This window comes from Leptinotarsa decemlineata, unplaced genomic scaffold (assembly GCF_025532065.1).
Source record: "Leptinotarsa decemlineata unplaced genomic scaffold, Ldec_3_MD MMD2_tig00001064_RagTag_RagTag, whole genome shotgun sequence".
Lineage (NCBI taxonomy): Eukaryota > Metazoa > Arthropoda > Insecta > Coleoptera > Chrysomelidae > Leptinotarsa > Leptinotarsa decemlineata.
In genome coordinates this window covers 6,703,187-6,715,726 of record NW_027412558.1, presented here as the reverse complement: position 1 = coordinate 6,715,726, position 12,540 = coordinate 6,703,187, and the positions used below count along the sequence as shown (strand labels likewise).

The window sequence follows — 12,540 nt, the reverse complement described above, 5'->3', positions numbered from 1 at the left end:
CATTATACAAGGCCAAAATTGAAAGTGCGCCACATTTTTGACCTTGGTGGTGAATTGAATAAACTGCTCACAATAATATTATGGTATATATTTCTGAGAAATTTGTTGTTGTTTGTATGTGTATGTGTAACAGAAAAGTGATTTGTATTCAAACATAAAAATGAAAATAAATTTCAAATTAACATCAGTATACATTGAAAACTAAAAGAAAAATGTCAATCACTAGCAAAAGACTCACAATATTTTGTTATGCCTACAACCAAAAAAGTTTATAATTTTTTTTCAATTATCTTACCTGTTTACTATTAATTACGTACAAAGGCAGAACTGAATACCAAAATTGTCAAGCATGGAGAACCTCAGGGATCCGTCCTTGGTCCCCTTTTATTTATTATCTATATAAATGATCTTCCTACATATATTGATAATGCAGATTTTTTTTATATGCCGATGATGCAACTTTTATCATAAGTAACCAACAAGTGGGGAGGCTAGATCAGTTGTCATGTGAAACACTGACAAAATGGAAACATACTTTAGCGCTGATGTTCTATGCTTGAACGCAAACAAAACTCAGAAAATAACTATCCTAAATAGATTCCAAATGTCTGGCGGTGACAAAGAGGTGCGTTCACTAGGATTCCACCTTGACAACAAATTAAATTGGAATGGACATACGACATCCTTATGTAAAAAGCTCTCAAGGTGTCGCTACGCATTGAGGGGACTAAGGAGTTTAGTTTCGAACGATGTGCTGAGAATTGCATATTTTGGCATGGCTCATTGCCACATAAACTATGGAATACTGATATGGCATGCTTCCTCACATGCAAGTAAAGTATTCATTATCCAAAAAAAAGATAATGAGAGATTTAGAAAAAGTTGATTCCAGAACCAATGCTAAACCAAACTTTATGAAATGGGTCATACTTACATTACCTTCCATGTATGTTCTAGAAGCAATATTTTTTGTCCATAAAAATAAAAATGATAGTGGCTCCAGGATTCACAATCATGATACAAAACGCAAAATCATCAAGCTACCGAAGATGCATTATCAGAACACAGCCAAACAAACGAAGTTTCTTTCCATAAAAATATATAACACTTTGTCTAGTGAGTGGAATGACCTTCATATAAAAGAATTGAAGTTCAAAGTAAAAAATTCACTAGTCACCCAAGCTTTCTATAAGGATTGATAAGCTATTCAATTGTCAGTGGTCCTAATATATGTATATGTGCGTATATATGTGGGTATGTGTGTATATATGTGTATTTATATTGTTAATATCCATATGTGAGTCATAACTATTGTATTGGGAAATTTTTCCTCATGTACTGAATGTATATTTTTTTATATTTTCAGTATGACGTATATAAGCAAATTTTGTTATTGCAGATATTTTTCGAATGTAACAGAAATTGTAATTTGAGGTCATTAAAATTTCTTTCTTTCTTTCTTACAGTGTGATTGATCACGTATTTATAAGATAGTTTTTCGATTCAAATGAATTTTTAGCCAGTAGTATTTTCTAATAATTGAGCATTTGCTATTCTGATATCTTTTTCATAGTTATAAATATTGATAGGTGATTTGCAGCACATCTGGCAATAGTGATATTTTCGGTTTTGTTTCAATGTTGATGTTTGGATTTGAACTTCATTAGAAAAAACAAAGATTTCTGGCTGAAATGACTGTGTTTTCAAAACATAAAAATACAATCCACTTTTTTATTCCAAATGATCTGTATCTATCTTACAGAAGGATAAACTACTCTTGAAGAACGTAAATTAAAGGCCTTTGTGAAATGAAACAAATCGAAAGTAGCATCACCACCACTACACTCACAGGACATTTCATATGATGGACAGTGTATTTGTAATATCAATTATTTTTCAGAGCAAAGTGCAACATTATGAATTTGTGTCAACAACATATGCCATCAAGCCTGATTATTTACATCAAACATTACCGAAAATAACATTGACGTAGTCAAAACAATGATTGAAGCTAGAAAAACACAAATTTCGTAATAATAAATTTTATTTAATATAAACGTGTGTTACAAATCAACGTCATCAATGAAAACAGATGTAGAAAAGAGGAATTACTAATTTTGTAACTTTTTAATATTAATTTTATTTTCAACACTATACGATTTTAGAATATTCAAAACGCTTTCGCTGTATCATTTATGTTCATTAGTTAGAGAGATAGACAAGAAGTTGGAATTTTAAAAGTTACAAAATTCACTTTTATGTAAGGAGAAGGAAGAAACAGTGACAGCACAGACTAACTACATTCAATGAATCAATGAAGGAAATATATAAAAATGTAGATTAATATTTTGAGGAGTTGAAATTAAAGAATTTTTGTAAACAATATGATTCAAATGAGCAACTAATCTGGGTACAATAAGGTTCTTTATAATTCATAAGTTTATTCAATGATATAGTCAGCATTAATAGTTAAGAAATCCTCAATGAAACGAATAGATTTGAAATGATCTAGCAGTATACAAGTTGGGTCCATTAGTTCACTATATAATAACATTTTTTTGTAAACCAGAAGTACAGATTTTCCACAACCACCCAAAATACTGGCTGCATGAGAATTATGTATCGAGGTGAACTGAAACAATAATTGTATTATTTGTGTGAATGAGTAATATTTCCACTTCAGTCCTATATTGTTTTGGACAAATGAATGGGTTTTATGACACAATGCTAAAAGTACCATGATATGTTGTAACATATCTTGAAACATTTTTAATAAAAGTTCATCTAAAAACAGTAATCGAATTAAATGAACAGCTTGAAGAATATATAAATTGCAAAATAAGTACAAACTAGAAGTTCCTTGTGTGACGATAGTCAGTTATCGTCACACATATTTATACATTTATTATTGTCTCATTACTTAATGTACCGTGTACCTAAATAACAGTTGGAATGTACAAAACCATTCTCAGTTATTTGAAGTTTTGAAACAAAACAGAGAACCAGCAAAAAAATTCCATATCTTGACAAGAGCTTCATAACCAATGTCTGAAAAATACTTGCTATGGCTATTTTGAAACACTTTTATAAAAAAATCTTTTTGACACAGCTTCCTGAAACCCTGCGTGAATGAAGACCACATATTTCTTTTTCAATACAAAACATGACTCGAGGTGTTCACTTTTTCTGGATGATACTAGAAAAAATAATGCACTACTCAAAACATCATATTTGATCCACAAGCAATGAAAAGCTGACATTTAACGATGGTTTCAGGATAAAGTAAAGATATTGAAGAAAATAAGGAACCTTACTTGGCTACCAATTATTGGTTATGCAGCCAGTTTTCTGGTGGCAACATTTGGCATCTCATATAGTTTTTCATAACAATTCGACAATCCACATAAGCAACTTTCGAAATACCTGCAAATTGTGGCAAAATATACTGTAGTAGCTTCTAATAGCGCAGAGTCGAAACTTTTGAGTACATTTTTTTCTCTACTTTTTCATTATTCTTTAATAACATACTTCGTTGCATAAATACAATATAAAGTCATCACAATAATTGCAGTTCATATAGTGAACACTATAAGCGTGAATTATAACAAATATATTTTCAACACGAACAATTTTCCTTTGCTGTAGCACCCATACTAAATTTTTTTAAATATTTTCTGTCGAAACACATCACTTGGTAGGACAGTGGAATCGAATATGACGGGAGGTGCTAAATTATATGGACGCAACACAAAATTAACATTAAATTTCAGAGATGAATCCATACATATGTGATTAAAAAGACGATCCTGCTAGCAGTCGTTTTTTATAAGCAAGTATTGAAGTTTTGTAAATATTGGTAAAGCACTAGAAAATTCTGAGAATTCAAATATAACTTGCACAAAGATCAAACTAAACACTGATCTGAATAAATACTGTAACACCCCTCCTCATCTTCGATACATCATTGAACTACCTACAGCAATAAATAATTTCATTTGAAAATCAACAGGGTGGTCCACTATACCAATAACAAAGCATCATTAATAACAAACAACGATACGAAATGTGAAGTTCTTCGACAGAATCATCCTTAAGAATAACAACTATGAATTATGTACTAGATCTATCATCGTAAACTACTATTATTGATATGCTATCCATGACATGGTAATGTTAAATTGAAAAAATGTCTTTTTGACGGAAATTAATAGACTGATCTTTTAGGAAGAGGCAAAAGACAGAAACTAAAATTACACAGTCTCTTTGAATGGTCATCATAAAAAAAAAGTTTTATTGTCCAAAACAGGTGTTATTGAAACATTTAGTTGGTAAATATTACTTGAAATATACCAAGAACCTAGAGATGACACCAAAACAACTGTTCCATGGTATGAAAGAAGTCAAACGTTGATGTGTCTTAGTAGAATGAAAACCTTATAATACGCCAAAGCCAAAGGTCACGAAAAAGTTCGACATCCCAGAAAAAAAACAGAGAGAACCCCTAAAGGAACCTGAGTGGAGGTACTGCTAACAGGGCAGACAGCTGCAATTCGGTCAATGATGAATCAAAGGGTGATATTGAGGTTGGTCTGATGAGGTGAAGAATGGTGAATAGATTGATTCTATACCGACTGAACCGGCTGTGGGGTACCAAAATCTATGGTATCGAACTAGATTAGGAAATGGGTCAAAGAGAAACGGAGATTACTGGAAAAATACACGTGGGAATCCAAACGGAAAAGTCTTCATAAAAAGACTGTCTGAGAAAATAAATGAAGATCTGGAGGTCTGGAAGGAAATGTCAGTGAGCTCCCAGGTATAGTCGAAGTAACTAATATAGTAATTTTAAAGGTGTCGGCGAAGTCAAAGGCCAAAAAAACCAATACAAAGGAATTATGCCGCAATTAATTAGTCCACGTGGACTGAAGAATTGGCGGTTCGTATTTGATAATTTTTAATAACCGAGTTTTATGATTGGCTGAAGAGTCATAAAATTAAATTTGAAGTCACGTTACGGTGACCAACAGAATGTAGCGATGAGTACCGCCGTTGTGTGTGTTATTAAAGGGGAACTGCTGGAAGGTAGGGCACTATATCTTTTACTTGAACTATACCAAAGAAACAGTACTATCCTACTGGAAAACATTTTTTTGTACTTCCACAATTGTGTTTTCTCTGTCGCAGTGTGCAAAATAAAATAAACTGAGAGCATTTGAAAATAGATGACAATATTTACTCCGTAAGGCTTAGACAACAGCAGGATAGTATAGATATTATGTGAACAACTTAATGAATATCCCAAAAACAAAAGGTTTAACCTGAAGAAGTGTGTAAATCTCTTTATACGGATATAGAAAGGTGGCAGATTCAAAAACCATTCCAACCCCCCCTAGAGTGTGGGTAAGAAAAAGATTCAAATAATACCAATACAGAAATAAGATCCATAAAGGGATCATTAGAAAAAGTTAGAGAAGACCTTCTATTACTAGATGTAAATAGGTTGAAAACTATCATAGGATTCACCTTGCTATTGAAGTATATCTGCATAAAATTGGACTATCTGCTGCAGTAATCACGTCTTGGTATTGTTTTTAAAAATACACTACAGAGACGATGCATACACAGGGTAGACATGCATGCTGGAGCAGCATGATTGGTATATAAATATGGATATAAAAATCAAATTTGCAGGAAATTGGAGAAAGTATTAATGAAAGTGATAGTTTCGAAACCAGATAAGTCACTTTCAACAAATTTTTCAGAAGATCAAAACAACAGACTGTTTTTCAATTGAAAAAATATTTTTTGAGATCTGTAAATTGTCTACAGTTTTTCTGTACCTTATAAAAAGCCGTAAAAATATATTTTTTACTCAAAAACAGCTATTTTGTTGTTTTTTTTTATTTAGTACAAGATTTGATAAAAGTGACTTATAGTTTCGAAACTAAACGCCTCATATGAGTAAACCACTGAAACATAGTTACTCAACATAATTTCACATCACCATTGAATTAATATTAATATCATATTCAATGGACTATCTGAATGAATGAACCATTTCTTTAATGCCAGTGCCAATACCTAAAAGGTCCTTGTAAGACAAAGATATGGAATGTTATAAATCAGGAGTGTCGACGAAAAGAATACACTGTGTGTACCGAAAACTGATGAAGTGTGAGTGATAATGAAACACAGTCGACTCCTAACAAATTGGAGCCGAGCAAGTGAAAACAGTGAGGTTATGTACAGGACGAAACACAGAATAGCTAATATTGTCCGCGAAGGGGCACTTCATTGAATAACAGTCAACAGAGGTGAACAATCGCCCGGGAGTCCCACTTGCCCGGCTATTTAAAGCTTGAATAACAAGTTCATACAAAGTACAATAGCTTACCTAACCTCAAATGTCTTCACAACTCCATAAGGTTGCAGATCGAAAAGGTTCTCATGTTCATTTCAATTAAAGTTTGAATTAATCTAGAACATTTTAGTGTGTATCATAAAGTATGTGCGGAAGGTTACATTCAAAATTTGAAGTTTGTTTGGAGAAAATATATTCATTATCTTGTTGACAAGGAATTGTCAGTTGTGCAAATAGTATGTCTAATGGCATGTTCGGATGGTATTTCATGGAAAAATTTTGATAATATAATTTTTTCCTCCTAATTTAACATTAGGCGGATGTTAACTCTTTGAAGCATGGCTGTACACGTCAAGTACCACATATTTCTAGCATTTGAAGCATGGTGTTCCAAAATACAGAACACATATCAAGTGACTGATACCACTTCCCTGGCTAATACCACGTTGGATTATATCCGCAAGTTGTCAGTGCAGGATTCTTCACTGAAGTTATTCCTGCATATGCCTTTGGCGATACAACTGCCGCAATCGATTTTCAATTATTGGAACACACTTGCAGACCGGTTTCGTGCTGTTTGGCCACTCGTCAGTGCAAAGTAGTGTCTATGTCTATCATCAACATAAAGTCGATGATTTCCGATAATAGAAAATCGGATTCCTTCAGAGCATCATTCCTAGAACTAAGGTGAACTGAATGGCAACCAAAAATAAAATTACAGAGAGCAACATGTTGAAAACAACATAAATTTTGAATAATTTAATTTTATTGAAAAATGTATTCAAGTGAATAAAAATTATGGAATATCAATTACAAAATTTGTTTTCGCTTTCATATTTTGATCAATGGTATGTCGAGTTCAAGGGAAAAAGTCAAAATATTTTGACTATATATAAAATTTTTGCCAATAAGAAAAAGATTAGAATTTTTCTAAAATATATGACACTGAGAAGCATTGTTATTGACAAATCAATGACTAATACCGACAAATACTTGGCAAGCATGTCAAGTAATTTTATTGATGAACATTTTTAGTGTAATATTTACCTAAATCACTGGTTGATATTCGACACATTCTGAACATGTAAGAAATATGGCACATAATTCATGATAACACCATATCAATCATAAAGTAAAACTTACTGCAAAAGAAATAATGAAATATGTAAATATTGAGAGAATGAAAAAAAACCTGTCCTCCAAAATTTTGTTATATTGATATCGTAAAATATTTTAATTCAAGCAGAAAATTTTGTGAACGGATTTAACCTAATTATGGCACGAAATAGCAAGTTTTTTACAATTTTCTGAAGAACACAGAATATGATATTTAAAACAAGCACCACCATTATCTATGCATAACATATTTCATCTCAAAGAAAAGAAAATAATATTCGAGATCAGAGTCAATCTTTCTAACAAGCCTGAAAAAGAGGAAGAACAGAATGAATTCGATATATTTGAATCCCAAGTGTAAATTTCAATGCTTCTAAATTATTACTTCGATGTTCTAGGTATCATATTACTATATCTGCATGCAAAAACATGAATGGCAACTCAAAAAACTGAATGAAATCCGATAACCGCTATCGATAAGCTCTAGACTTCTTACATAACTACGCATTTATCTTTAGCCACTCGACTGTTGGTTTTACCTCCGACCTGGAGACTGACGTTGCGAGACTTTTCTAAATTGAGCAGTTCCTGGAACAACTGTTTGACATTGTGGTTGGTCTTGGCGGACGTTTCCATAAAACTAACTCCCCATTCCGCTGCCTGTGCTTGGCCCTCTGAGGTGCTCACCTGAGAATTCAATGATAATGTTTTGATAAATTTTGGAGACTCAACTCTGAGAAATCGAGATTTTTACTGTTTATTAGATATGGTCCACGAGAAAAAAGTTTCAAAACATAGTAACTCAAATTGGTAAACTGGGATAAAAAAAATCGTCAAAGGTAAGAGTACCTGTTAACCATTGTAAATAACCACAATTGAAATATTAAAAGTTGGCACAACAAAATAGTACACATGCATCATCAATAATACATCTTAAATACTATTATATAGAACCCTTTTCTTCTACAAGTGAATCACAAAGACAAAGTAGTTAACATTTGCATTTAATCAGTGAAAGTTTGACAGTTTAATATTGTTATTGTGAAGATTTTGCGATTTGAAGACTTTATACTGCACTTTATACTATACGACTTTTATGCAATAGACCCAGAATCGTTAAATTGGGTTACTACTTAATAGGTTTCAAAAACAAAAGCAATTTTTTGTCAGAAACTTAGATCTTTCAGAGCAGTAACCATGTCATATTTTTTTATTACTTCATCGAATTATATTGGATGGACAAATAGAAAGTACTCTTCTAGTAATTGAGAACGAAATTATGTGGTTTCAGATCTTAAAACTACTATCAAAATGTAGAAAGTTGGAAATAAAAGCTGACCAGTTTCTGAATGTTTGGAAAAGAGTTCAGTTTAAGTTTCACACTACATATATTGGGAAATAAGGTCTCACCTCTCTCAACTCGGCGCTCTCATCACACTTGTTCCCTGTCAGCATGATGGGAATCTGACTCAGATCTGGCCCCTTGAGTTCACGAATGACATCAAAGATTGGTCGCAGTTCTTCAAGGCTCTGACGACTGCACACAGAGTATACCAAGATAAACGCATGGCCCTTGCTGATGGACAACCGTTGCATGGCTGGAAATTGGTGGGAACCAGTTGTGTCCGTAATTTGGAGAGTACATATATTTTTGTTGCAACTTATCACCTGAAATCATTCCGGTTCGTCTCAGGGCAATGAGTACAGTATTTTGGTATGATAGTAATTTATGAAATGTGTAATGATGAAGCCCTAGGGAAGTCATCAGTACATTAGGTCTATTACAATGTAACTTAAATCGTAATTTAAAATCGTAATCTTTATTATTATAGGATACATCCTAATCTTACAAGACATAATAACTAATTAATAATTTAAATTTCCACAGTGCCAAAAATATTAATAAAATTCAAATATGTATATAGATAATAACAATAATGAAGATAAACTAAATAAGAAGATAATAATAAAAAATATACAATTTATAATACCCAATGTTGAAAACCAATATTGATATAGTAACTATATATAATATACATATTTTCCAACTAACTAACGCTCTAGGTATTCCAATAATTTACTTTTAAACCCTCTTACAGTATTTTCCTCTTTAATGGCATTTGGTAAATTGTTAAATTCCCGTAGTCCCTTGTAGAATAAGTTTTTAGTTCCGCCACCAGTGTTGGTTCTATATATATGAAAATTATTATAAGATCTTGTCTCATGTTCATGTATTTGATTATTAAAAACCAAAAATTCATTAAAATATGTTGGTTGGAGACTTTTGGTTATTTTAAATATAAAAACCATTGTTAAAAAGAATAATCGATTTGAAATCGACAGCCATTGTAGTATATTTAACTTGTAAATATAATATTTCATTTCTTTACACAGATCTAATATTAACGAATTACATTATTTCTAGTTTTTCAAAAACACAAAAACGTTTGTGAATCATCGACCATGTGCTGTAACTAATTCATTTTGAAAGGTTTTCGAAACATTTCTAGAAAACTAACTTATGTTCATATCTACAAATATTACTATGTTTTTTTTATATTAATGCAAAATAAATCAAGTATAGTTTTGAACTTACGTAATATCAACAATTCAATATGAGATAAGAATTTTACTTGATTTGAAACAAGTTTTGATGTATCACTTGATAAATTGTGGCATCAAAACAATCAAGACATATTTTTGAAAAGCCATTTCAAAAGTAAAACAACTCTGCCGAATACTCCAGAGATTGGCATTCAAACTTTTTCTAAGAATTCGAATCAAAAGGGGATTATATTTTCGTTCATGAAACAATGAAATGAAATAATGAAAACACTTGATACAAATAGAATTTTCATATTTAGAAAATTTTACCAAAACAGTTAATACAAATAAGCTAAAACTGATAAATATTTAGAGCTCTTCATATATATAGCAGGTGTCCAATGTGCACTGTTGGAATGTTTGTTGGATATAGCACACCATTTATTTCATAAAAAAATGTAAGGTGCCATTCGATGATGATGATTATAATGACCAGCAGCTTTATCTCTACGTTTTGTATTAGACCTTTTCATCTACTATACAATTACTTTTTTGATTGTCAAATAACAGATATATTGCTTGTGAAAGACATTGTAGGACCCCCTGTATAGTTCTAATTTCTATCAATGCAAAAAAAAACGCCTGATTACAAGAAAACAAGCCCTAACAAAAAATAAAAAAGTTTTACTCACCCATAAGACAAACATCAAGCCAAAAAATATGCATACTAAGTAACAAAATCGAGCAACAAAAACTGAAAATAAAACTGGGCATTCACGAGCAAAACTTCTTTACACATCTGCCTTACTTGTCGGTATGTGTCTTCTATGGTCGGTATGTAGCTTTCTCGAAAGGTACCTTTGACAAACCTCAATACCAGGGAGCTTTTGCCAACCCCTCCTGCCCCGAATACGACTACTCTGTAATCGTTACTTTGTTCAGGCATACTTGTTCCTTTAATATAGTTCTATTTGTGAAAACAGCCGATTCCAAAATAAAGAGGTTATATTACATCTTTTGAACACAAGAAAACTCTTTTTTATGCATCCCTCGAAAGGTGTTTTAAAACAACTCGAACTCAAACGTAACCGGTTGAGATTTTTTAAATTTTTGTTTAATTGTAATGAAAGTTCATTGAAACAACATCGTTAAAAAACTGAAAAATTTGTATTGATTTTGCTTTCGGCCATCTATTGCAAGTTGATCGAAGTATAGGACAATGACACTAGAGAAAAATACGAAACCTATGTTACCTACTATTCAAAAGAAACACATCTTGAAATATCAGCATTGTATATAGACTTCATATGGTTTATACAGCTCTAAATGAGCATGAACATGGTATGGAAAAATTCTTCATCTAGCTACGAGATTGGAGATCTGTAAGACATATTAGTACAAAGTTAAACGGTGAAACAAAAACCTGTCAGCTGTCGTTTACGTTTGCGAACATATTTGATTTTGACTATTCATCGGTTTTCCACAATAATCGAATAAAGAAAATTCATCATGAATTCACAATTGGAAAACTCAAAATACAGTAAACCCCAAAACAATGAACAAATATGTTTCGCGTTCAGCTGTACGGATAAGAGATTTACCATTTAATATCACCATGTCACAAAAGAACAAAGAATAAACTCTTTGGATCGGTATTTCCAACAGAAATTGTATTCAACTACGATTAATTATGAATTATGAGTTCTGTGGTAGATGCTCAACAAAGCAACAGTTCTCTGAATGAAGCTTCGAAAGCAGGATGCTTTGAAAACTGATGTTATCCAATTCGCTTTTGTTTTGTCAAAAACTCTGGACACGAAGAATTAGATTGAACCAACTTTGTACACATTTGGTAGATGGTGCAAGAATCAAAATCTGCCTCAGATGTTTTGTTTAGATCTTCAATTTATGGACTGTAATTTTTTAAAAATCTTCCACCTAATATCAATTCATTCCCAAATGTAAACAACATTGAAAATTTAAGTGAACTTTTTTCCTGAAGTACGAAAAATCACTCACTAGCAGCGCTAGTAGTTCGGGAAGGACAAACACTGCCTAATCCTCATATAAACATATGGTAAAGTACAAAAAAAAAAATGTTTTTAACGTTCCTGGAGCAAAACTAAAATTTGCAACTGTAAAGGATAACAATGTTGTAATACTAAAACGTTGGCTTGCATGTCGTAATTCAAAAGTAACTGGAAAAAAGTGAATTATCAGACAGGTTAGTATACAGACTAGTAAACGAGTAGCGGTAGATTCAAACTGTAATAAAAGGAATTTAAAATAATTATGAATTTCAGACTTATTTCCTAGTGAAATATGAATCAAATATAGATGGTAAGGAAATAAATTCAATTGAATATATTAAATGAATACAATTTAATAAACGATTGAGGTTATATCTCATTCTAATCAATGGTAATTAACTATGAAAAATTTTCTATTAATTTCATGTTTAGAGCATATATATGAATATTTATTTATTTTTTGCACTGTTGAATCCACTCTCCTCGAAG

The 12,540-nt window shown here is 31.8% G+C and overlaps 1 protein-coding gene across 1 annotated transcript; it reads right to left on the bottom strand.

The window, feature by feature from the left end:
• Positions 1-2,026: 2,026 nt before the first annotated feature.
• LOC111502636 (GTP-binding protein Di-Ras2) lies at positions 2,027-11,229 on the bottom strand. The gene is made up of 4 exons (XM_023156759.2): positions 11,034-11,229; positions 10,830-10,975; positions 8,888-9,145; positions 2,027-8,164 (listed from the first exon to the last, which is right to left on the bottom strand). The coding sequence occupies exons 2-4, from the start codon at positions 10,965-10,967 to the stop codon at positions 7,970-7,972; spliced, it is 591 nt and encodes a 196-aa protein (XP_023012527.1). The 5' UTR covers positions 10,968-10,975; positions 11,034-11,229; the 3' UTR covers positions 2,027-7,969.
• Between the last annotated feature and the right edge of the window lie 1,311 nt (positions 11,230-12,540).